Source organism: Vipera ursinii, assembly GCF_947247035.1.
Source record: "Vipera ursinii genome assembly, chromosome: Z".
Lineage (NCBI taxonomy): Eukaryota > Metazoa > Chordata > Lepidosauria > Squamata > Viperidae > Vipera > Vipera ursinii.
In genome coordinates, this window is record NC_139517.1 from 106045089 (window position 1) to 106069372 (window position 24284).

The 24284-nt window shown below is 36.2% G+C and overlaps 1 protein-coding gene across 1 annotated transcript in view; it reads right to left on the reverse strand.

The window, feature by feature from the left end:
- Positions 1 to 12978, reverse strand: part of ABCB1 (ATP binding cassette subfamily B member 1) — a 46703-nt gene extending 33725 nt beyond the window's left edge. The window contains exons 1-7 of the mRNA XM_083376393.1: positions 12913 to 12978; positions 10596 to 10647; positions 8150 to 8207; positions 6683 to 6874; positions 5970 to 6141; positions 3623 to 3747; positions 1452 to 1623 (exon numbers count right to left, since the gene is read on the reverse strand). Coding sequence (XP_083232519.1) covers positions 1452 to 1623; positions 3623 to 3747; positions 5970 to 6141; positions 6683 to 6874; positions 8150 to 8157 — 669 coding nt within the window. The 5' untranslated portion in view covers positions 8158 to 8207; positions 10596 to 10647; positions 12913 to 12978. The remainder of the gene's footprint in view (positions 1 to 1451; positions 1624 to 3622; positions 3748 to 5969; positions 6142 to 6682; positions 6875 to 8149; positions 8208 to 10595; positions 10648 to 12912) is intronic.
- Positions 12979 to 24284: the final 11306 nt, after the last annotated feature.

A 24284-nucleotide genomic window follows, 5' to 3' on the forward strand; every position in this document is an offset into this window, starting at 1 on the left:
TTTAGATCACATGGTATAGTTTTTAAAATACCATGAAACCAAAGGTCAAATTTACAAATGGCAGGTGAACAAATTTTTCAGGTTTTCACTTTTCTCTAAAAAGCTATGTTGTATAGAAGGAATTGTGAATCATAGTTTAGCCCATCCCTGCCAACCAGCATGGAAATTATTTTTGACATTTATTAGAATTACAATTTTGCTATGTGGTACATACAATTTACTTCAATGCATGCTCTAATATTTACTGAATTTCATAATTCAAAAATTCTGCTGCAAAACTATGTTTTTTATTATCTTAAGCTGCAATACTATGCAGTGCTTGGCAAAACAGGGAAGCATTAAATATCTCTGTATCATTTCCTAAAAATACCTTAAAAACATCCTAGGTCAGAAAACCTACAAGCAAAATATATAATAGGCCTTTCCTATTTAAGAACTATGATTGCCTACAATACTTGGCAGGCAAAAAGAAAAAGATTAAAAATAAACATGGTCTATAAATAAATGCCCTTTCCCCTTGGCAAAACATACCCTTTCCAGTTGGAAGGATTTGAAAGCAGAAAATATGCAGTGCCTCGCCAAACAATAATATATAGTTTTATTTGTCTTGTCTTATTTGTATCCTAACCATTTGAATGACTGTGGAAACTGGACAAATAATCATGCTGGGCTGCACAATGAAAGGAAGCTAGTACATGTACTAAGGCACATTTCAGGTGGCAGCCTAGCTAATGGGAACTGAAGTGGGATGCTAAGGAAAGGGGAAGGAGATTAAGAATAACTAGAATCCAATGAGCAATTCAATTACCAGCAGAACCTCAACAAAGGATATAATGGAGGAAGCAGAGAGAGAAAATAAACAGAATCAAAAGTGTATTCTTAAAGGGAAATCTAGCCTTGCCAAAGCAGCTTTGTCATGACATAAAGTGGAGCAAGGGTCCTCTTGCACAAGTTATTTCAACAGTTAGCAGAGGGAGCAACAGGAATGCTACTCTAATGGTTCAAATCAAGAAGAAGTTTAACTCCTTTGTCATTGAGCTGATGTTGCCAGGACATCCATAAGTGAGACAGGAAGTTGATAGCCATCTCTCATGAGAGCGCATATGAAATAAAATACCATATGGAGTCTCCTTCAAGTTAACCTCAACTTCACAAAAGTTTCTTGGCAATAGTACAGATATGAGTTTCAATTGCTTTCTTCCAAGATACCATTTGACCTTCCTATTCCTAGATCTATTGCCCTGGGACTTTGTGGTGATCTCATACATGCTTAGCTTTTCAAGATTAACCAAAACTCTGACTAACAAAATATTACATAGGATTTGTACATGTGTACTGCAAAGTTGTTTTCACACCATAAAGACCCAGCTTTGGAAATTGGTTATTATTATTGATTTTATTTTACTTTATTTTTGCAAAATAAAACTGTATAGCTAATTGCTAACACTTACTGTAAGGACTCCTCCAATACTGTATTTTTCCTCTATTATCAATGTAGTTCCATACCAGAAAGCCAATGCGTAGGAGGCATATATTATTAAGAAAGCAACTCCAAGGGAAATGCTGGTACTCATAGCCTTCCTTATCCCAATGTTTTTAGCCTCTTCTAAATTTTTATGATATCTGAAAGAAAAATGGCAAACTCAGTATATTATATAATTGCATTTGACATAAATGGGGTGGACAAGCTTATGCTTTAAATCCAAGAATACACTAAGGCAGAAGCTTGTCCACCCCAAGGATAAAACACCCAGACATAAACTAAGCAACATGGTATGTGCAATACAATGCAGTGAGACATGTGCAGATCTGTACATTGGGAAAATAAACAACCACTTCATAAATGCATGGCACAGCATAGGAGAACAAACCCATCAGGACAAGATGCAGTAGTCTATCTGCATTTAAAAGACAAAGACCACTCTTTCGAAGACAGCAAAGTCCACATTTTGGACAGAGAGGACTGCTAGTTTGAAAGAGGGATCAAAGACACCATCTATGTTAAAATTGAACAGCCCTCTCTAAACAGAGGGGAGGGATATGACACGATCTATCTTCAGTCTACAACACAGTACTTTCAACAGTTCCACGAAGGCTCCATACAATTTGCACCACTCAGATGATCTTGAGGACACAGATAAACCTCTAAGTGGCCTCAATGACTCTCTAAAAGAATGCAAATGACCAGCTGTCTGCAAAGAATATAAATCCTTCTATTCCCCACCAACCAATCAGAACTAAAGAAACGTCTTGGATGAGAAGCAAAACGTCTTCAAAGAAAAAACAAGAAAGTCCAGTTGCCTCTTTAAAAAGCACCCTTGGGACAACCGTGATAATAATAATAATAATTTAATTTCTATACCGCCCTTCTCCCAAAGGACTCATGATCTGGATGACTGAGAATCTCTATAGACTAGGGGTGTCAAACTCAATTTCATTGAGGGCCACATCAGCATTGCGGTTGCCCTCAGGGGGCCGGGTGGATATGGCCAGGGTGGGCGTGGCCTACTGGGTGGGCATGGCTAGAGTGCGTATGGCCTACTGGGTGGGCGTGGCCAGCTCTACATCATTTGCATCAAGGGTGCCTATGGGGGCCTGGGCAGGAGTGGGACAGATCTGAGGGTCTCTGGCAAAAGGAGGGTCTCTGGGCCAGGGTGAAGACAGTGGGGGCCGTTCCCTCACTGTTTCCAGGATGGCTTCGTGGGCCACATGAAACCACTTTGTGGGCCGGATCTGGCCCCCGGGCCTTGTGTTTGACATGTCTGCTATAGACATTCAGCATTCCATCCTTCCAAGGTGGGTAAAATGAGGACTCAGATTATTGGGGGCAATATGTTTACATTTGTAAACTGCTCACAGAGTGCTGTAAAGCACTGGAGAGTGATATATAAGTCTAAGTGATATTGCTATTGCCAAGTTCTATCAGTCTTTTTGGCCACAAAAATATTTACTTTTGGCCAAAATTAGCTATTCTAATTATTCAGTTATTCCCTTCTACTTGCAGCTATACTGTCCTTTATGTAGCAGTTTGTGTATGTGTGCAACTCATATTCAAATTCATTTAATTTCCTTTTTTATCATGAACCCTTGAGATTTACGCTGGAAAGCTATTGCAAGTCCTGCATGAATGGATGAGAGGAATCAGTAAAAAAGAAACAGAATCAGACTATAGAGTACCCTTTTTCATTTCAATTGTTGAGCATCACTGAGAATCAAGCAGAAACATCCCAAATTTGCAGTTTTGAGGGAGTTTTTTATTTCAACTCTCTGCTTCTTGAAGACAATAGGAACTTTGGTCCAAAAGATCTAGAATGGCAACATTTTAACATGACTAAAATTTAGATCAGGGGTGTCAAATGCCAGCCCACAGGCCGGACACGTCACGAGGAAACCGCGCCCACCCCATTCCAGCAATGGGGAAAAAGCTTTGATACATCATGTGACGTTGCGAGTTTAACATGTCTGATTTAAATCAACTTTTATGAACAAATATGGAAGAGTGTGGTGATGAATGTTACTGGTCTATCACTTCTTTTTGGAAGAGTCAAATATACAGAATGAAATTAGCCAGGTATGTGGGCAGCCCCAGAGTTTCTGTGTAAAATTAATAAATTTTCCTGACCTTTCAATTTCTTTCTTCTGTCCTCCAAAAGCTATCACTGTTCTGATAGCGCCTAGAACTTCCTCAGCAACTGAACCAGCTTTTGCGTATGCAGCAAGTTCCTGATTAGTGAATGCAGAAAGGATCTGTGCAAAAGAACAAAGTTTTGACTTTTCCATTTAAATCTAATACCAGCTTCATTTTCTTACATGAACATCTCCAGTGAAACATTGGAGATTAGACGCTGCCTACCATCTAAAAAAGTCTACAATATGTTTATTCTTAAAATCAAGTAATTTCTACCTGCCCCATCTTTGTTCCCCTTTCCAGGGCCAGAACTATCGCTTTCTCACCTTTCTCTCCTCTTCTTAATATGTTCTGGCATTTTTTTTCTTGTATAATGTGATTGTGCCTAATATGTTAAGGTTCTTTTGCAGCACCTTAGACTGTTTTGGAGAACCCAAAATGCTTGCTTTAACTTTATTCTTCAGGCATCAAAATTCTACATAGCCATCAACAATGTTCCATCTTATCCTTTAGAGAAGTTTTACATCATTGGGCAAAGCTTTTTACTGTTGTATTTCACTCTTCCATTGGGCTGCCCTCAGCTTAAAAAGAGGCCACATACAGTCACAGACTGCATTGCCTGGTGTTTTTTTTCCCCTCACCATGTTTTTTTCTCATGGCAATTGAAAACTAACTGCTGGAATGGAAGCATCACATTCTGGTTTGGAAGCATCACTGCTTCAGATAAGAAGGCGGTGCAGAGAGTGGTGAAAAGATTATTGGCAGCTCCCTCCTTTCCATCCAGGACCTAGCACATAAGCATTGCTTGAGCAGGGTCTGCAGGATTGTCTGGGACACCACACATCTTCCACATGACCTGTTTTCCTTGTTACCTTCTGGGAGGAGGCTCCATGGTATCCGAAGCAGAACATCCAGATTCAGTCACAGTTTTGTTCTATACAGTATTAACCTTGTGACCTCTAAAGCTTCCTCCTTCCATTATGTATTCAAGAGGGACAGTGATTAATATTATATGCTACTTATGTGTAAGGGTGTAGGTCTATACATATATTGTTTAGAGTATGTTTAAATGTGTGTTATGTATGTGTTGCTTTGAGCAAGCAACTAAATTTCATTTTTAATGTGTGCCATTGTGCCCACAGTAAAAAACTGACAATAAAGGTTATCTATCTATCTATCTATCTATCTATCTATCTATCTATCTATCTATCTATCTATCTATCTATCTGGAAGGATATGGAGGATGGGGAAGCTGGCAAAGGCACCATATTCTGTTGGCTATAGGACAGAATGGTTTAGAAGAAGAAGGATAATGTTTAAACAGCTGAGATTCCCAAGAGCCAGATAAACCTCAAATATGGAGACAAGCAGAGTGGTTTTTCCCAAGCATGAAAAAGCCCTCTCTTAAAGGACAGAGAACACTCTCAAATGCAGATACATTTTAGTGAGTCAGAAATGTTGAGTACAGAAGTGAAATCCCATAAGTCCCTCTCTACACAAAAGGAGAAAAAAAAAGAAAAAAGCATGCCTCTAGGGACATCTCACTGATCTCTTGTGGGACAGTTATGCTGTGTGTGTGTGTGTGTGTGTGTGTGTTCCTGTGGGTATACATCTGCACTAATGGCAACTTGCATGGAATTTCTTAAAGGGGTCAAAAAAGTGAAGATGTCAGTCATGACTGAGTAATCTTTTTATGTATGACTTAATGCAGATATACCATTCAGGAAAATTTAGTACAGTTTTAGGTTAGAATATACTGATCGGCAGTTTGGCGGGTCGAATCCCGAGTGCCGCGTAACAGAGTGAGCGCCTGTTACTCGTCCCAGCTTCTGCCCACCTAGCAGTTCGAAAGCACGTAAAAATGCAAGTAGAAAAATAGGGACCACTACGGTGGGAAGGTAACAGCGTTCCGTGCGCCTTTGGCGTCTAGTCATGCCGGCCACATGACCACGGAGACGTCCTCGGACAAACGCTGGCTCTTCGGCTATGAAACGGAGATGAGCACCGGCCCCTAGAGTCGGAAACGACTAGCACGCATGTGCGGGGGAACCTTTACCTTTACCTTATACTGATCTGAAACCAAAATTAATCAATCAAGATCCAGCAATGAAATAATGTGTTTCTTCTTCTTTCCTAAAGAAGATATATATTACATCCACAACCACCCAGGACATTTTGCTAATGACATACAGTCTCTGAACACACATATATAATCCCTACTATTATTTCAAGAAACACAGAAACAATCAAAACTCGATTTTAGAGGGAAACACAATGGCATTTTCATGACTGAAAGGAGTTTGTGTACTATACCATTATATTTCAGCAAAAGTATACCTGCCTTTGCCCAAATTGCAGCTGAGATTCCTAGAACAGGACTGATAGCAAGGATTACAAGAGTCAATTTCCATCCTTCAGTGAATCCGACTATAAATCCTGCTAGAAATGCTGATATTCCCTGAATCAGCATTCCAATTTTATCACCAATTCCTTCATTGATTTTGGATACATCACTGAAAAGAAATTAGAGCAAACTTGTTGGGGCAATATTCAGGAAATGACTATCAAGATACTTTTTTGCTGGTTTTCTGACATACTTCAGTTATAAACACAGCACAGTTTGAATGCATACATGGATATAGAATATATATTCCTCCTGCCAGAAAATACACAATTGTACCATGTATCCTGAATAAAGGGGGAAATTATAAAGGAGTGAGGTAAAAATGCAGTGAACTGGAAGAAGTACAATTTGTAAGTATTCTATATAAAAGCTAAATGTATTTAAGATAAGGCACTGGTGGTAACTTTTGTTCTGCTAAGCAATGAATGAATTTGATGGAGATTTCAGAAACAAAGATGCTTATCCATTTTAGTTTGGCAATTTCAAGCAGAAATTTCCCTTCAACATGCTAATCTTGGAGACCATAGAAAGCAGAGGATCCTGATGTCCTCCAGTGCTATACACATACAGTACTTTTTCAGAGCTGAACTTTACTAACACAAACTAAGCAACTGAGATTACTGAAGAAAAAGCACGAAATGTGTACTCACTCTATAAGTCGTGTATTTAATTCTCCAGCATCATTTACATCAAACCATCCTACTTCTTGCCTCATAATGGCATGGAAAAATTGTTGCCTAATTCTTCTGACCTGGCGGCCAGCCGCAAGTGTCCAACATGCAATGTATGCATAGGCAGAGACAAGAACTCCAGCTCCTATACCTGAATACCAGTATGCATACCTGAAATACAGTATTGTAGAGGTAAATTCAAGAAGGTAATCTTTGTTTGTCTGTAGCATCATTATTAATCTTAAGAAAGGAATTGACCGATATACTCAATGTAAACAACTAAAAAGCAAGAACTTGACAGATATGATCAAAAGAATATTTGTTCAGATTGTTTCACAGTTATTAGGGTCCTAAAAATATTATGAGTCAACACTGATGCAATTAGTCTTCCTATTCTTCTCAAGAAATTTGCATTCAGATGGCTGTATTACCCAACATACATAGCAAGGATGGCTATTTGTTCCTCTGCCCGGTTAATTATGAGGCTTCTAGTACTACACAGCATGAAGGCAGCAGCTTGGAGAGGTTTGTTGCATAAAACAAACTATTCAAAGCATTAAGCCATTATGACTTGATGAATACATTTATATTGCTTTAATCTGCTGAAAGATCCTTGTTGTAGACATAGGCATCTACATTTAGCCAAAATGATTTGTGACATCACAGTGGAAGCTCTGTCCTTTTATATTATCTTCCTTGACCCTCCTCTTCCTTTGCCTTTTCTGTCTACCACACTTAGTTGTAGGGTAGTAGATGCCTACATGTAAGGTACTGGGGGAAAATAGCAGGTTGGCAGAACCATTTTTAGCCTTTTTTCTCCCATTTTTGCGTAAATGCAGTTACCTGAAGTATAAAATTGCAGTCTTTCACCAATTTTCTAGATTCTGGGTTGTCGCCAACATCAGAATGCACACTAACGCATTATTCCCTAACCTGATGATTTCCAGATTTATTGAAACAGAATTTCATGAGACTGTATCTGAGTTGTAGTCCAACACATTGGTAGTCATCAGGCCCTTGAATGAGTGCCTCCCCAATCCAAACTACAACATTCATAATAATTGATGTACAACATAGCTCTTCTATTTGGGACAGATAACATGATTGCTCTGATCATACCTTTATATGTAGTCCTGGTATACTATTTTATGAACACAACTTGCTTTAATACCGCTAACGAAAGTGCAGCTATTCACATAAGGATTTCAGTACTATATAATGATGCATCACTTTAATCAATTTTTTCTCATTTTTGTTTTCTGAATGTTATAATCAATAACTGATCTTGAGACTAACATGGCTTCTCTACCATAGGCAACTTCACTGTTTGCATTGTATCCAGACGTATAAACTTTATTATAGGAAGTTATTCAATCCTTGTTTAAAAATATTAATATCATTTATTACACACACACACACACATACACACACACAAATTTAAGGTACCTTGTCATTGTTTCTTCTATATCCACAAAAGGTAAGGACTCATTTGAAAGTGGATTATCTAAGCAGAAGGAAGAAAAAATGGTTTAAATCAAGTAAAAAAATATTAAGGAGATATTAACAATTTAATATCCCCAGTCACAAGATTATCCCCAGTCACAAGATTATAAAGGTTTTTAAAACTGTATAAATTATCAAATGCCATCATTTGTTTATATCAAGACAATTGCCCCTGATAAGATTCCTTGTGACTATTCCTCCAATTCTGTTCTTAATAAAGAAACATCTTTGTTTTTAGTGAGATTTTGAATGACTGTGCACATCATGATTTGGAAAAAAATATGGTAGGATATGTTATTCAAAGAAAGGTAGCAAACTGAAGAAGTGCCTGCTTGTGTTATCAATTTAGCTTGTGATTTCAGTCCTTGCTCTACAGATAGACCTCATTTACTGATTACCTCATGCAGTGATCATGTCAACTTTGTGACCAAGGTAAACATTTACTAACTGTGCAGTTTCTGTCTCTATATCTCTGTTATATATTTGCCATTCCAATTATGTGCCTGCTTACTCTCTTGAAATCCCTTTCTCTCCAATCAATGTAAATAAACATTAATTCTCTTTTTCCTAACTATCCCAGCACTCCAAAAGTTGGGGGAATGGGAAAAAGCAACGCATGTTGCAACACGTTAACGTGTTTTCCCATTTAGTAACTGCTTTGATTACAAATAAAGTTGTATGTCTCAACTGTGGTTGCTAAATGAGGACTACCTATAGCCATGTTATCCTAGAGAAAATAGGAGTATTGTAGTTATCTCTTGTATACACTGTTCTCTGTCGATAGCAGGTTCTGTTGGAGAGCATTTAGGACTTTCTGTTTAAGGAATTAATTATCCTTGTTGTCATGGCTCCGTTAAAATGTTGTTGGATCTAAGGTTGTAAGACAATCTAAGGCCTAGACTATTATGTAGCCCTTAGAATCAACTCTGACTAAAATTGTCTTACATAGGTAGCATTATTTCTTGCCATTTGGTGGCAGAAAATATTAAAAATATAGTGTAAATTCTAAAATAGATTTATACTTTATAATACAAAGGAAAATGCTAAACTGTGGCAACATACAAGAAAAGTCTCCCAGATTATTTACAAAATGTTATCTTCTGTCCTTAAATGTACATATTTATTTTAAGTAAATATTATTGTTATTTGAAAGTACTGGTCTTTTTTTACAGTACTACTAAATGGGTCTGCATATGATTTTCAGTAGCTTACATAGCTATTTTTTATTTTGGTCCCACCAATTTTCAAAACATGGCCTTGTAGAAGAGGATTCCAAAGTTTAATTTGGCATAAGGCTGGTTTCCTATGTTTCTATCACTGCTTACATGCTCCAAAGATTATTCTTTACAGTCAGTCTAGTTTTGGCAAATGATTCTAATTTGTACATAAACAGTTATTATTGGTGTTAGGTATATTGATCTAAATATATTTATTGTGTTTATCAGATACATTTGTCTAAGTTTTTTCTCTTGCAGTATCAGTCTTACATGGATGACTATATATAGAACACAGAATAACAGAGTTTGAAAAAACTTTGGAGGTCTTGCAGTCCAACCCTTTGCCCAATTAGCAGACCTTACACCATTCTGAAACTTTTGGCAATTTTCCTAGGGATTCACTGTAAATGATAAATGCTTCAACTCTCTCTGTCTTTGCATTCTTTTCCATGAAATTATTGACTCCTTTTACCTAGAGGAAGAGTTCCAGATCCAACAAAGGTATCTGTCATTTCTCCAAAAACAATCATCATAACTGGAAGGGAAGCCCCATGAAGGGCTGCAAAAATAGTGCCCACTATCATTAATAATTTATCCAGGGAATCGGAGTAACGAAACTGAAAAGTAAATTATCAACACGTGAAAAAATTGTCCACTTATTGATATCTGTCATACAACTAGAACACATACATCTATGAGATAATTCCACAATTAACAGACAACATTTACTGACTTTTCATTTTTTCATATTCTTGCATTAAATGAGGCAAACATAATAAAATATGGTTTATATCAATAATTTAAAGCACTGTTATCCAGTATCTTCTTTTAAAAATAGCTTGAATACAAATTATCAAATTGCATATAATATTCACAGAATGAATGTTCTTATTTAGTTTTATTGAACACACACACACACATTTTAAAAGTTTTGCTACTTTAATTTAAATTTTAAACTTCAATTTTAAAACAGAATCAATCTGTTAGAAATATGAGGCTGAGAGTTTTAATCCTGTCAAAGGATTATCTTAGGCCAATCAGCTCTAGGCAAACAACTTCTGAAATCTTGCCAAGAAAACTGCATGAATTAGTCCATGCAGACAGTAAAAATCAATACTGACCCCAGGGCACAAAAACAGAACAAAATAAAACAACCAAATTTTATAACTTACCACTGCAAATGGGCTGACCATACTAATTTTTTCTTTGATTTTTTTCTTTTCCCTATAAAATAATGTATACGGTAGTCAAATTTCATTTTTCTACAAAGAAAGAAACATATTTACACAATTCAAATAAATAAGAAATATAATTTGTACTTCTCATAATGAAAGTGCTAATGATCCTAACTGAAATGCTTTAAAGTCTGCACTATTCCATAAGGTTAATTTAGCATGACAAAAAGAATCAAAATCCATTTTTTTCATAAATAGCATACTATATTTGAAACAGTGCAACAGTGTCAGTAATTATGTTTAATATGTTTTATTTTGAACTTCAAAATTGTTTAATTCTCAAGTCATTTTAATAATAATAACTATTATAGGATGATATTTTATTGTTTAGTTTTGAACTTTTTCTTTGCTTCTGGATTCTCTATTAATTGACCTAAATCAGAATTGATTCAAACAAATAATTACTTTTTAGTACATTAAATTATGATATGTATAAATGATTTATGTATATTATTTATTTATTAAATTTATTTGCTGTCCAGGGTGACTTATGTATTCTTATTCCATGTAATATTTCTCAAATAATTACATAATATTTCTCAAACAATTACATCAAATATGGATGTTATGCATTCAGATTTCATTCAATATTGATATATGAGAATGCTGAAACTTGATCCTTTTCAATTTAATTGGTTTTTTTCATTTTGGGGGAATAAAACCATAAGTATCATTAAGTAGTTAGAACCCATTGAAATCAATGAGTTATCAAATAATTATAATTCCCTAAATCTTAAACTGATCCATAAACACTGTAAGCAGGAGTAAAGTATTTACGTTTTCCTATGATTTTGGTAACTGAATTCACCCACTCTGCCATAACTTGTTTTGCTTGGTTTTGTGCTGAGTGAATACAGCCACTGTGGTTTAATAGTAATAATAATAATAATAATAAAGTTGGAAGGGACCTTGGAGGTCATCTAGTCCAACCCCCTGCTCAGGCAGGAAACCTTATACCATTTCAGGCAAATGGCTGTCCAGTCTCTTCTTAAAAACCTCCAGTGTTGGAGCATTCACCACCTCTGGAGGCAGGTTGTTCCACTGGTTAATTGTTCTAACTGTCAGGAAGTTTCTCCTTAGTTCTAGGTTGCTTCTCTCTTTATAATCTAATTGCCTAGCATTATATGTCTACTAAGCCATTTTGACTTTCTGAGCCTGCTAGGATTTAAATGAACTACAGTTTATCAATCAATATGTGAATACGACAATGTAGGGATCCTGGAGTGTGTACTTTTGACAGAAGCGGACAACTTATTACAACCAAGGTTCTTATTTCCAGGAAGATAAACTGTACATGCAACTCAGGAGTATTTTGTCCTATCCCAGAGGGATATAAGAGGAAAAACAACAGCTGCTGAATCTGCCTATCTACAAATAGGGTCAATGGGGAAGAGGGACCGAAGTGGCAAAGTCGGATATGTTTGTCCCTCTGAATGTCCTCGGGTACCAAAAACAAACATGAACGCAATATAAATGGCCAATTATATTTATACACTTTCAACTGTTTGTCAGAAGGCAATGATGATGATGCAGAACATAAGTAACACAGGGTTTCCTTTAATGATATTTCATTTTTGAGAAAAATAATTCTCTTGTTGAAAATCTATAGGCAGGCAGTTTTCAACAAAGCTTTTGAAAAATGTAAAGGAAAAAAATAAACACAGCAAGATTGAAACAGAGAAAAAAGAAACAAAGTCACTGAACTCAAATGAAAGCTCAGGAAAGCCATAAAGGATCCCAATGTCCTTTTACAGCAGATGAATAACAAGGTATACTAAGAAATTTGCAACACTAAATATTAGAGTATATAAAGAATATAAGATTTAAGATTTACCGGGATGTAATTATGTATAACTGCACAGGGGATTTCAATCCCCAGTTAGTTTATATGCATGTTTGTTAAGTATTTGTTTGTCCTTTTCCTTTTCTTTCTTAATTTGAAATGTATATACTTAGTGTGTATGTGTCTGTAAATATTTATAATAAACTTTAAATAAATAATAATAATAAAAAGAATATAGAGTCACCTCATATGGGCAACAAACAAATCTAATAATAATAAATAAAATATTGGTATTTAGCTTATAATCCATGGTGTGACAACAAATTTGTTGAATACAGAAGTTAGCTGTGAAAAGTGGTATATTTTGAATGGATATTTGGCCTCTATAGAGAAAGAATTGCGCAGGATAAATCAGATAAATGCATCAACTGAAAATGCAAAAAAGCAACCAACTAAAACCAAAAAACCTACTTTTGGCTTCCAGGTGCATCTTCAATAACAATATTCTCCTCATTCACATTTCCATTAAAATGTTTCTTTCCTTCCTTTTCAGAAACCATTTCTACCTATAGAAAAAATAAATTTCTCAGAAAATTAAATGATAAACCAATTTATTGTATATGTTGCCACTAAACTAAGAACAGAAACACACACAATTTTTTAGATTTTTTTAAAAACAATGGAAATAATATTAAAAACCACTATTTAGTAATTTGCTTGATTAAATAAATCTTGGATGCTTTTGCTCCAGTTATACATATATTTATACATTTTCTTTGCTTGGAACAATCCCAAGAGATCGGAATGTCAGATATTATTTCAGGAATTCACCTATACCCAAATTTATAATGATAGCAGGTGAGAGGGTGTTCTTTAGCTTAGTGGACAGTAGTTTACACAGAGGAAAAATAAGAAGTGATGCATAAAATAACATAAATAAATAAAAAGTGAAAGGCACCAGTAACAGCAAAGATGGAAACTTGTTTATAATCATATAATTCATAATTTCCAGCTAAGAGTTGACATTGCCATTGTTAATAGCTGTTACTGTTAACAAAATGACATTATCTGCTTAAACTTGACAAAAGTGTGATTCTTGACTTCTGAAAATTCAGCTGGGGAAACAACATCAAGGTCCTCTAAGGACAGCAGTTTTACTTACCGTAGATATCATAACTTTCCCCCTCTTTTTAAACACCATAGTTAAGTGCACAGTCTATATAATTCAGTGAAAAAGATAAAAGACAGACTTACTCTTTTGGATATACTGATTGCCTTTTGTCTTTAAATTATTCAGAGTCTAGGAGTTGAGGAGTGATGATGGACTGTAGATTGGTGGAAAGAATTTGTTCAGTAACAGCCAGCTGTTATAAAGCAACCGTTTATTGTGGCAGACAACTGTCAGCAGTAGCCCTTCCCCTTCATCCTTGTTCTGCCCTGGAAAGTTATATCCATGCTGATTGAACTCCACCTCTGCCATAACTAATATTTAACAAAGCTTGAAGTGAAGCTTATGAACTCTTGCCCTCTAACTCCTCCCTTAAAAAAAGCCCCTACCTTAAATTTATGCCTTTGAAGATCAGCATTTGTTTCTCCAAATAGTGATCCATGTCCTAATGTCTTGGGGTTTTTTGTGTGTATAGTAGGAGTGAAATGGAGCAATCCTTTTCAAGCATTTATATATATAATAGAGAACAAAAGAAGAATAAATATATGGAGGGAAAATAAAGCTAAGGGATAACATGAGATACGAAATTAATAAAAGAATAAAAAATAAGAAAAGTCAGAGAGAAAAGTGTTACAATGAAAGCCTTCCAAATTATTTCTTCAAACATTATTCTACATCTTTTAATAGGTACTTCCCATATTCAGTGGAAGTATTGCTAAATGGATGTCAATTTCCCTCCAAGTTACTGTTTGTTCTGTCCTTCATGCAATGTTGATGGCTTATTAGGAAACCAGTGGTGGGATTCAAATATGTGAACAACTGATTCTCTATGTGGATGCCGCTACCAGATGCCCATTCTGGGCCTGGACAACAAGAAATTAGCTACTGGTTCTGCTGAACTGGTGCGAATTGGCAGAATCCCACCACTGTATAAAACTCAAAGCAACATTTAACGAACTATAATGCCTAGGTTGGCACAATTGTCTCAGACATTTACATTCCAAGTTAGAAATATTTTCATTAATTTGTTAGACTATTACCAAATTTAACCCCTTTGTTAGGCACACAATCATACATCTAGGAGAGGTTTTTAATTGTCTGATTGATCCTTTCAATTCACTGAATACAACAGAATTCAGATAATGAGATCTTGGTCTTGGATTGTGACTTTCTTGTATTTGCCAGCTGCTATTCTGTTTTTCCTCCAGAAAATATATGAAAGGAATAGAAAGGAGTATTGTGCAATATTTTTGGTATGGGATCATTCCAAATGTATATTTCAGTTCCTGTTTTTTAATCTTACTAAGACTGTAGTCAGTAGAAGTGTTCCAGTGTTCACTTGATTAATTAAATAATTGGTGCTGTGGTGGTACAGTGGTTAGAATGCAGAATTGCAGGCAAACTCTGCTCAGCCTGGAGTTCTATTCTGACTGGTTCAAGGTTCACTCAGCCTTCCATCCTTCCAAGTTGGGTAAAATGAGGACCCAGATTGTTGGGGGCAATATGCTGACTCTGTAAACGCTTAGAGAGGGCTGTAAAGCACTGTGAAGTGGTTGTTGTTGTTGTTAGTTGTGAAGTTGTGTCCAACCCATTGTGACCCCATGGACAACATTCCTCCAGGCCTTCCTGTCCTCTACCATCTTCTGGAGTTCATTTAGGCTCACACCTACTCCTTCAGTGACTCCATCCAGACACCTCATTCTCTGTCATCCCATTCTTCTATTGCCCTCAATCTTTCCCAGCATTAGGTTCTTCTCCAATGAGTCCTTCCTTCTCATTAGGTGGCCAAACTATTTGAGTTTCAACTCCAGGATCTGGCCTTCTAAAGAGCAGTCAGGATTGATCTCCTCTAGGACTGACCGGTTTGATCGCCTTGCAGTCCAAGGGATATAAGTACATATATAAGTCTAAGTACTAAGTGCTATTGCTAATTAACTAAAATAAATTAAAATAACTTCTTGTACAGATATTGTATTAAACATTACCTTACTTCTACTCCAGGCTGAGCAGAGTTTGCCTGCAATTCTGCATCCTAACCACCGCACCACCACAGCACCAATTATTTAATTAATCAAGTGAACACTGGAACACTTCTACTGATTACAGTCTTAGTAAGATAAATCTATACCATAATGAGAATTATAGTGTATTGTAGTGTAGAAATGTTGTTATGGCTATCAATAGAGATTCAACAAAAGATGAAACAAAATAACAAAATAAAACAGCATAGTTTATGGAAAGGTCATTGATGCAATTCAAGTGTATCTGGTTTTTCAAATAGTGTAGCAAAATTCATAAAAACTACAACAAATTGGTCTGATTAACAGCTTTTACACAGAATAAATTAGAATTGCCTTAGCACTTTGCTAAATAAAAAGTTTTAATTGCTACATTAAAAGCTGTAGAACCTATGAGAAAGTATATAAAATCAGTCCACCTAGGTTTGTCACAAACATTCAGTGGAATTTACTGCAACATAATAAATCTTTCAATATCATTATTTTGTACAATTATGCAATACTGTTGCGTAATAAAACTGCCAGTCCTAAATTCATAGTGAAGAGAGTATATCATCTTGAATAAGATGGGACACGTAAGAATAAAACTGAGTATTCTTTAAAGAAGTTATTTCTTGATAGATCAGACTACTATATGTTTAGTCCAATATTGGAATGAAATGGATTTGAAAACCTGTGATTTTCAAAATGTTGAAAACAAAAGCTCCCAATATCTCTTTCATTAGTTATTTTTCTGGGAAATTAATTCTTATGGAATTATGAAATCCTTTAAAACTCTGAATTCTAGGCTGAATATTAGGACGGCTTCCCCTCCTTTTCTGTATAAACATTAACCAATAGCTGTTATGAAATACATGATTAAACAGGCTTCTTTTATTACCCCATATAATATGTAACAGGATATGAATCATTTGATGCTAAGTAATATCAACCTCTCGGATGGTTAGGTAATTAGATAATCTTAGAACTTTTATCAGTTAAGGGAAGAAAGGTGAATCAACATACGATCTTTTTAATGAGGCTATGCAAGCTGAGAATTGTGTTTTCTCCTAAAATGGTGCCCGCTTTTGGGATGGCACCATGCAATATCCATAAAGGAGGGCCATGTGGAGGATTGATTGTTCTTTTTGGAAGCAATTTTCAAAAAACTGAAGTGAAACATGATGAGGTGTGTGTGTGTGTGTGTGTGTGTGTGTGTGTGTGTGTGTGTGTATGCAGGGAGAATGTGGGACTTAGCAGGCAGGAAGCAGATCCAAGGCCTATGGATCCCAGCCAGATGGTCCCAAGAGACCAGCAGGCTGGAATAGGTAAAAAGATAGACGGGTGCTGCAACATCCCTGTGGTTGGTTGTAAGGGAAAATAGATTGCAAAGCACCCAAATTTTGTTCACATAATGGTGAGGACACTACGGTAGCCATAATTTCCATGTACAGGTTGTAAGCATATATCCACATATATTATATGACACAAAGAAACAGTCTAGTTCGGGTTATGCATACATGTGCATGGCGAGAAAAACAAACCTTGTGAGTTTACCAGATGGATGGCATAGGGAACAAAGCTATTACAGAATTGGGTAGTCCTGTTAGAAATACTTCAAAACCTCCTCCCAGAGGGGAGCAACAGAAATAGACTGTAAGTTGGGCGTGTGGGGTCTCTAACAATGCTTTGAGCTCTAAGCACATAGCACTTATAAGCAGCATCCTGAGTATCAGGAAGCAAGCTTCCTATGATCTTCTCAGCTGTCATTATCATTCTCAGTATGGACTTTCCATCTGAGGCACTGCTGCCACCAAACCAGACAGTGATGTAGTTTATTAAAATGCTCTCTATTGTGCCTCTGTAAAAAGTGACCAGGGAGAAGGAGAAAGGAGAAGGAGAAAGATGTGCTCTCCTCATCCAAGGCAGGAAATGCAAACGCTTGTTTGCACGCTTCACTAAGGATGATGTGTAGAGAGACCAATTCAGATTGTTAGTTATCTGTACCCCCAGATACGTAATACTGTTGACCACCTCTACAGCTGTACCTCTACAGATACTGAGTGGAGTATGACTATGCCGGCTCTTTCTAAAATCTACAGTGATCTCCTTTATTTTATCAACATTTAGAACCAGATTACTTTTATTGCACCAGTTCACCAGAGCCTTCATCTCTTCCCTATAAGCATCTTCATTGTCATCCCGGATAAGACCCACCACTGGGTCTTCACAGTATGATTCATAGCAGATTTGGCACAGCAGTTGTGGGTCATCAAGTAGTGGACTCAGGATACTGCCCTGTGGAGAACCTGTATTCAAGGAGATGGAACTGGAAACTTTCTTTCCAACTTGAACAAGCTGGGGCCTATCAATAAGGACTATCTGTACCAATATTTACAGTTGAAATTATTTATCAGTGAAGATTCCTATTTAATTTTACTACCTTCAAAGAAAATATGTATAGCATCCACTGAATAAAATTGGCTATAATATTTCAAAAACTGAATCCTGAATTATTGGAGTGGGCATATAATGATTTTCAATGTTCAGATTTGTTGAAACTAGCCATACAAAAATGGCGTATGACTGTGTTTTGTACTGAATTGCTTGCACTTTGGGATCTTTTTTAGCCCATGAATGGAGTGGACAATTTTTAATATATAAATAAATATGTTACTGAATGTAGGGCATTGTTTTTAGATGCACCACCTGCTAGGACCAGCATGTGTTGCTTCCATGTATTTTTCAATAGTTCTTGTCGAGATTGTAGATAATTGTCAAGGAGGAAATATGACTGCAGTCACATAGGCTTTCATATTTGGCACAGGGTTTAACTAGCTTCCACCTTGTCTCTTACAAGTGCTTGTTTCTTGTAATATGGGAAATCTGTTTCTGATTATTTGCTTTTAAATGTTGGAATTCATTGTTAAAAGTCACTGAGAAATCAAAAGCCTGGGGCTAAAAAATATATCTTTCAAGTTTTTGTCTCATTTCTTCAAGACGTTCTTTAAAGTTGGGTGTTTCAGGAGCTATAACAAAGCTTACTTTATAAAACTAGGAACATGAAAAATTGAAACAAGCCTTTTTTGAGTACTCTTCCAATCTCAGATCTGCAGGAAAGCAAGTGCAAATGTTGCACTAAGCCATAGCTTGTTTAATGATTGTATAAAGACTTCTCATTCCCATCACCAGGCCTCTTATATCTGACTAGGCAGCCCTAGAATAAAGCTCAGGGTGATAGTTGTCAGTAGTACTAACTGCCATCGTGGTCCCTTCCCCACTTCTCTAACACCATGTGAATAGAAGCAAGCTGAAAAGTTGGCAAATGCCTTCCCCTTTCTATTACTGAAAAAAAAAAGCACAAGAAAACTGAAGCCCAACAACTGGTAGCCAGTTTACAAAAGTTTTTTTTTTTCTTAAATGGCACTGAGAAGGCAGCACCATTCTAGAGCTCTTTGTCACAATGCAATCCTCATCGGCAGATCCTTAAGAAGAAGTAAAAGATTCCCAAAGGATGAACCTGTTGAAGTTTATTGAATTTCTGATGCTCTGTTTAACTTGAAGTAGAAAGACTGGGTAGCTGTAAAAAAAATGGTATATGAAGAAAGGAGAAAAGTAGGAAGGGAAGAATGGAAAAGTCCAGGTTTAGAAGTAAAGAAGTAGTACTTCTCACTCTTATTGTATCACACAATGTCATCTGATGGTAGTCCTCAGTCCCCTAGGCTCAAGGTTCTCCCCCTGAGCCATTTAGTGATTTTGCTGGAAAAGATGCTGACATTCCTCTGGCCTGCTCTGTTTGGTACAATGGCAGCAGAAAGTCTTGTAATGTCAGCTGGGATATGTCTAAAGCTAAGGATTCCAAAAGGGGAAATATTCCCCTTGCCTACCTGAATATAGGTTGCCATATTCATATTTGAGTGCTGCAACCTATAAATTCAGAGGGCCAAGGATGGTGTGCTTGTTTCTTTTGCCTTAACAGAGGCAAAGGTGCATGTCATTTGCTATGTTAGACAGTTTTTGCCTGGTTTCCAATCTTTTTGGTTTAGGAAAGAATTTTTTGTACAAAGTTCTGGGACATTATAGAGAATCTTTGATGAAACATTGCATTTCAGTCTTTTCCCATCAGATTTCAAACTGGCCTTAACTGAGATTTCGGTAATGGGAATAAGATGTACCTGATACTGTAAAACCACTCATGCTTAAACCATGTGACTATTGTATTAATTGATCCATTAAGAGCAATACTGGAGTGCATACTTTATCCTCTGGGAAAACATTCATTAGAAATATCTATCAAACTGTGAAATAAAAATATAGTGTAATCATCTTGAACTATCTGAGTTACAAGTACAACAAGTAATTGTAAAGAAGCACTTTTTCATTTTTGGCTGACTTGTGATAAAACAAAGAAACATTGGGGCCATATTTATGTTTTAATTCAGAAGATTCTTAATCTCTCGATAGATAGATAGACAGATAGATAGACTGACAGACAGACAGACTGACTATTGGACAAAGAACTTGGAAAAATGGAATTTTTTATTTTATATGTAAAATAAAAACTTAAAGTTGTAACTACGGTATATTTGTATTTATTGCATGGAAAAAAGTTGGAAGTCACTGCTTTTCTTTCTTGCCCTCTTACCTTTTACCTTATTCCCATTTCTTTTCCCTTCTGTATTCCCTTATCTTAGTTTTATGTGTATATATTATAATAAACTTTAATTTAAAATGATATAATCTGAATAACCCATGAAAAGCAAAGTGGAACTAATAAACTAAATGAATTATCATGTTTAAAAGAGCCTTGGTGGAGCAGTGGGCTAATGCCTCCTTAAGTAACACCAGCTGCCCGCAATTAGTGCAGGTTTGAGTCCCACCAGGCTCAAGGTTGACTCAGCCTTCCATCCTTCCGAGGTAGGTAAAATGAGGACCCAGATTGTTGGGGGCAATTAAGCTGACTTTGTAATAATGCCGCTTGGGGTGTGTGTGAAAGCCCTAATAAGCAGGCATATACATAGAATGAAGGCTACTGCTAAGCTTGTAAGCCGCCCTGAGTCTTCGGAGAAGGGCGGGATATAAATGGAATTAAAATAAAAATAAAATACATAAAAAAGACAATTTCTGAGTTGAAAATACCAAGTGATGCTAACACCATATTAGATATGTTGAAGCCAAAGCATTCTGTACATATTCAAAGCATGGTGCAAAAAATAAATAAATGCTAAACCTTGGAAATAAAAATTGGCCAGGAGCTAAAGGCTACAAGTATGGAGTACTATGGTTCCTGTTTCAATAAGCGATATAGGACACATCAAAGGTAGAGCCTCAGTATAGGGTCTCTGGCTAAGACTTTAATCTTAAAAAAGAAATTGTACCTTCTGTGGGCTGGAAGAATATAATTTGCAAATAAGTCCTTTTTTAATACTGCTTTTTCTGCTTTTTCTTTTATTTTCCTTTATTTTTCTTTTACAAGTTATTATGCAAGCAGAAAAAAGTCAAGGAAAATCTGATGTTACTTTATACTTTGTAGCAAGATTAGCCAAACACCTTGGCTAATGTGAACTTCACAGACCTGTACATTAACTTCAGTGAACCTTGTTCATTGTACTTGAAAATGAACTTGAAAAGAAATATAGTGGCACTAAATCTATGTTAACCTTTAACCAAGATGGCAATAAACATCAATTCTAATTATACTCTTTCCCCATAGTGTTCATCACCGAAAGAACATTTATAAAACCTTGTGCCTACATAAATATTTTTAATCAGAAAATATTTTTAAAGATAGTACTCGCTTACTAACCACTTGTTCATCTAAAGTTCAAAGTTATGACAGCCCTGAAAAAAGAGGTTTATAACTCAAAGTTGTGGTTGTCCTGGCATGGAGGCCTCCATGCCTGGATTGTAAGCTAGCAGAAGAACAAAGAGAGAGCAAGCAAGCATAGCATAGCTGGACTAGACTAGACAAAGAGCAGCCCCTTGAGCAGAGGTATTTATGGGGGGTCTCAGCCCCTCCCTTACCATAAAACTCTCTCACCAATGGGGTTGCAGGGGACGGGGACCCCTGACCCACCAGTGGAAGCAAAGAAGCCTCTTTGCTCCCATCTGATGACCTTTTGGGGGAACTGCCAATGGCTGGCACAAAACATCTAACACCGGTCATGTGATTGTGATTCATGCACTTGGCAATCAGTGCACATTTCTAATAATTGAAGTGTCCTGCAGTCACATGATTTTCATTTGCAACCTTCATAGTCAGTTTCCAACAAAGAAAGTCAGTGGGAAGCTGGTGGAAAGCTTTATGGTGATTTGCTTAACTGCAGCTGGAACTGATGTCATAAATTAGTACAGTCAGAGGACATTTCAGTTTATAATCACAATGTTTAGTGACAGAATTGCCAATAAAATTGTGGTCAGTAAATGAAGATTACTTGGATTTACATTTTACCATTAATGATGAAATAATATTCCCATCTAAATGAGAGATGTTATCTTAGTGACAGTCAAATTATAAGATACTGTTTGTCATGAGTTTTGCAAAGGTTTATTACTTCATCTTTGGTGGCAAATTAGGGACTTTCTAAGCCAACCTATAGCATGGGTTGCATTAGTCTTGCTCTCTCAAGCATGCATTAGTCTTGCTCTCTTAAATCTGTGTCCTTACTTTGTTAAATAGGAAGAATTTTATAGAACTTTTTCTAAGTAAGCTAAGATGGACTCCCCATAGTGTATATATATATGTTCCCCAGCCAGGGGATGTTTGTATTTATGTATGTATGTATGTAGTTTGTATGTATACATGTATATGTATAATTGTTGTAAGTTTAATTATTCAATAATAACGTAGTTGGTGATTTTTTAAAAAAGACATAGTATTTTGCTAATAGATTTATTATTATTCCACAGTAAACTAGAACCTACATGCTAGCTGGGAAATTCTGGGAGTTGAAGTCCACCAACTTGTGAAGGTTCAGAAACACTGTCTAAATAATTAATATCTGAAACCATTTTGTATTAAATATATATAATTCATTATCTAAAGCTCCTTTAAAGTTTAAGGCCAATGAAAACTGGTGAAATTAAAGTACTTTAGTTAAATTAATGTTTGAATTATTGAACTATAATGTATCTTTGTAGTTTTTAGCATGCCTAAATTCCCAGCACTTCACAATATAATATCAAAACAGGGCATTCCACAAAGCACAGGATATCTGGTAATTGTATAACGTACCTTCCCCACCCTTCAGCACTTTCTACAAAGGATAAACCGTCTTACATCTGCAATTTTTAGCTTAAAGCTTAAAAAGGGAATAATTGTTACCTAGAAAAATTAGGTACCACAGCTTCTGCAAAAACTATTGATAAGCACTTAAATATGCTGCTTTAGGAATAAAAAACAGGGATTATATCAGTAGAAAAACTGGAGTGAAAATAAACACATTTTTTGATAGAAATTTAAAATGTTTTTTTTCCAGTGTCAAATTGTAGAATGAGAGGAGGGGAAACATATATAAAAAAGAAAACCATGTGTCTTTATCAAGAATTAATAATTCCTCTAACAGAATAATGAAACAATACTTATTCAAATATTTCATACTTCTTTATTTAATCTTTAATGTCTTTGTTCATATTCTATTCTTTTAATTTACAATGTATAATAACATTTTTGCCTTCTGACTTTTTAATGACTCATTACTGAATCTGAACTGATTAATCTGTAACTTCAGAATCTCACAGCTTCAATACAGTCATGACAAGCTTTGTTAATCATACATTTTCTCACGCCACAGCTGGGGTGTTAAAATCCAGTGCAAAAATTGTATTCAACTTTTCATTAGCTTAGTGCATTTGCTTATATATTCCTCTATTTCCTTATAATATTTATACTATCCCTTCTTTTTAAATCTTTCCTTTATGTCAAGAGAAAATAACTTAGCTAACTGGGACATGATCTTTTAGTGTCATTGCTGTGTGGCCATAATCACAAATATTACAAAATCCATACTTATTATGTAATTAAACATGGAACTAACTACAGGAATCTAAAACAAAAACCAACAACATTTTGATTTAGCATTTTCATTTATTTTGCCAAGTCTGCACTCCATTCAACTTTTAAAATGAAAAATTGTTGAAGAAATATAAATATTCTGACATAAAAATCTGTAGTGATAATACAGATTGTGACTTTAACAAAAGGGCTACTATTTCAACTAAATAATATACCGTATATACTTGAGTATAAGCCGAATTTTTCAGCCCACTTTTTGGGCAGAAAAATCCACTTCGGCTTATACTCCAGTGAACAACAAAAAAAAAGAACTTCCACCCCCCAGTTTGGAGAGCTGCTGCTTTCATCAAACATGGACGAAGGCAGCAGCTCTCCAAACGGGCTGCGGCGGTTTGGAGAGCTGCGCGCGCAGCTCCGCCGCCACCTTTGCAAGCCTCCGCTGAGAGAATGGGGCGGTGGAAGCTTGCCACCCATTTTCTCGGCGAAGACTTCTTTCGGGGGATGCAGCCTCTGTCACCCCCCGAAAGAAGTCTTCGCCGAGAAAATGGGCGCTGAGATTTTCTCGGCGAAGACTTCTTTCGGGGGATGCAGCTTCTGCCGCCCCCTTCTCTCAGCTGCCCGGGCAGCTGAGAGAAAGGGGCGGCAGAAGCTGCATCCCCCAAAA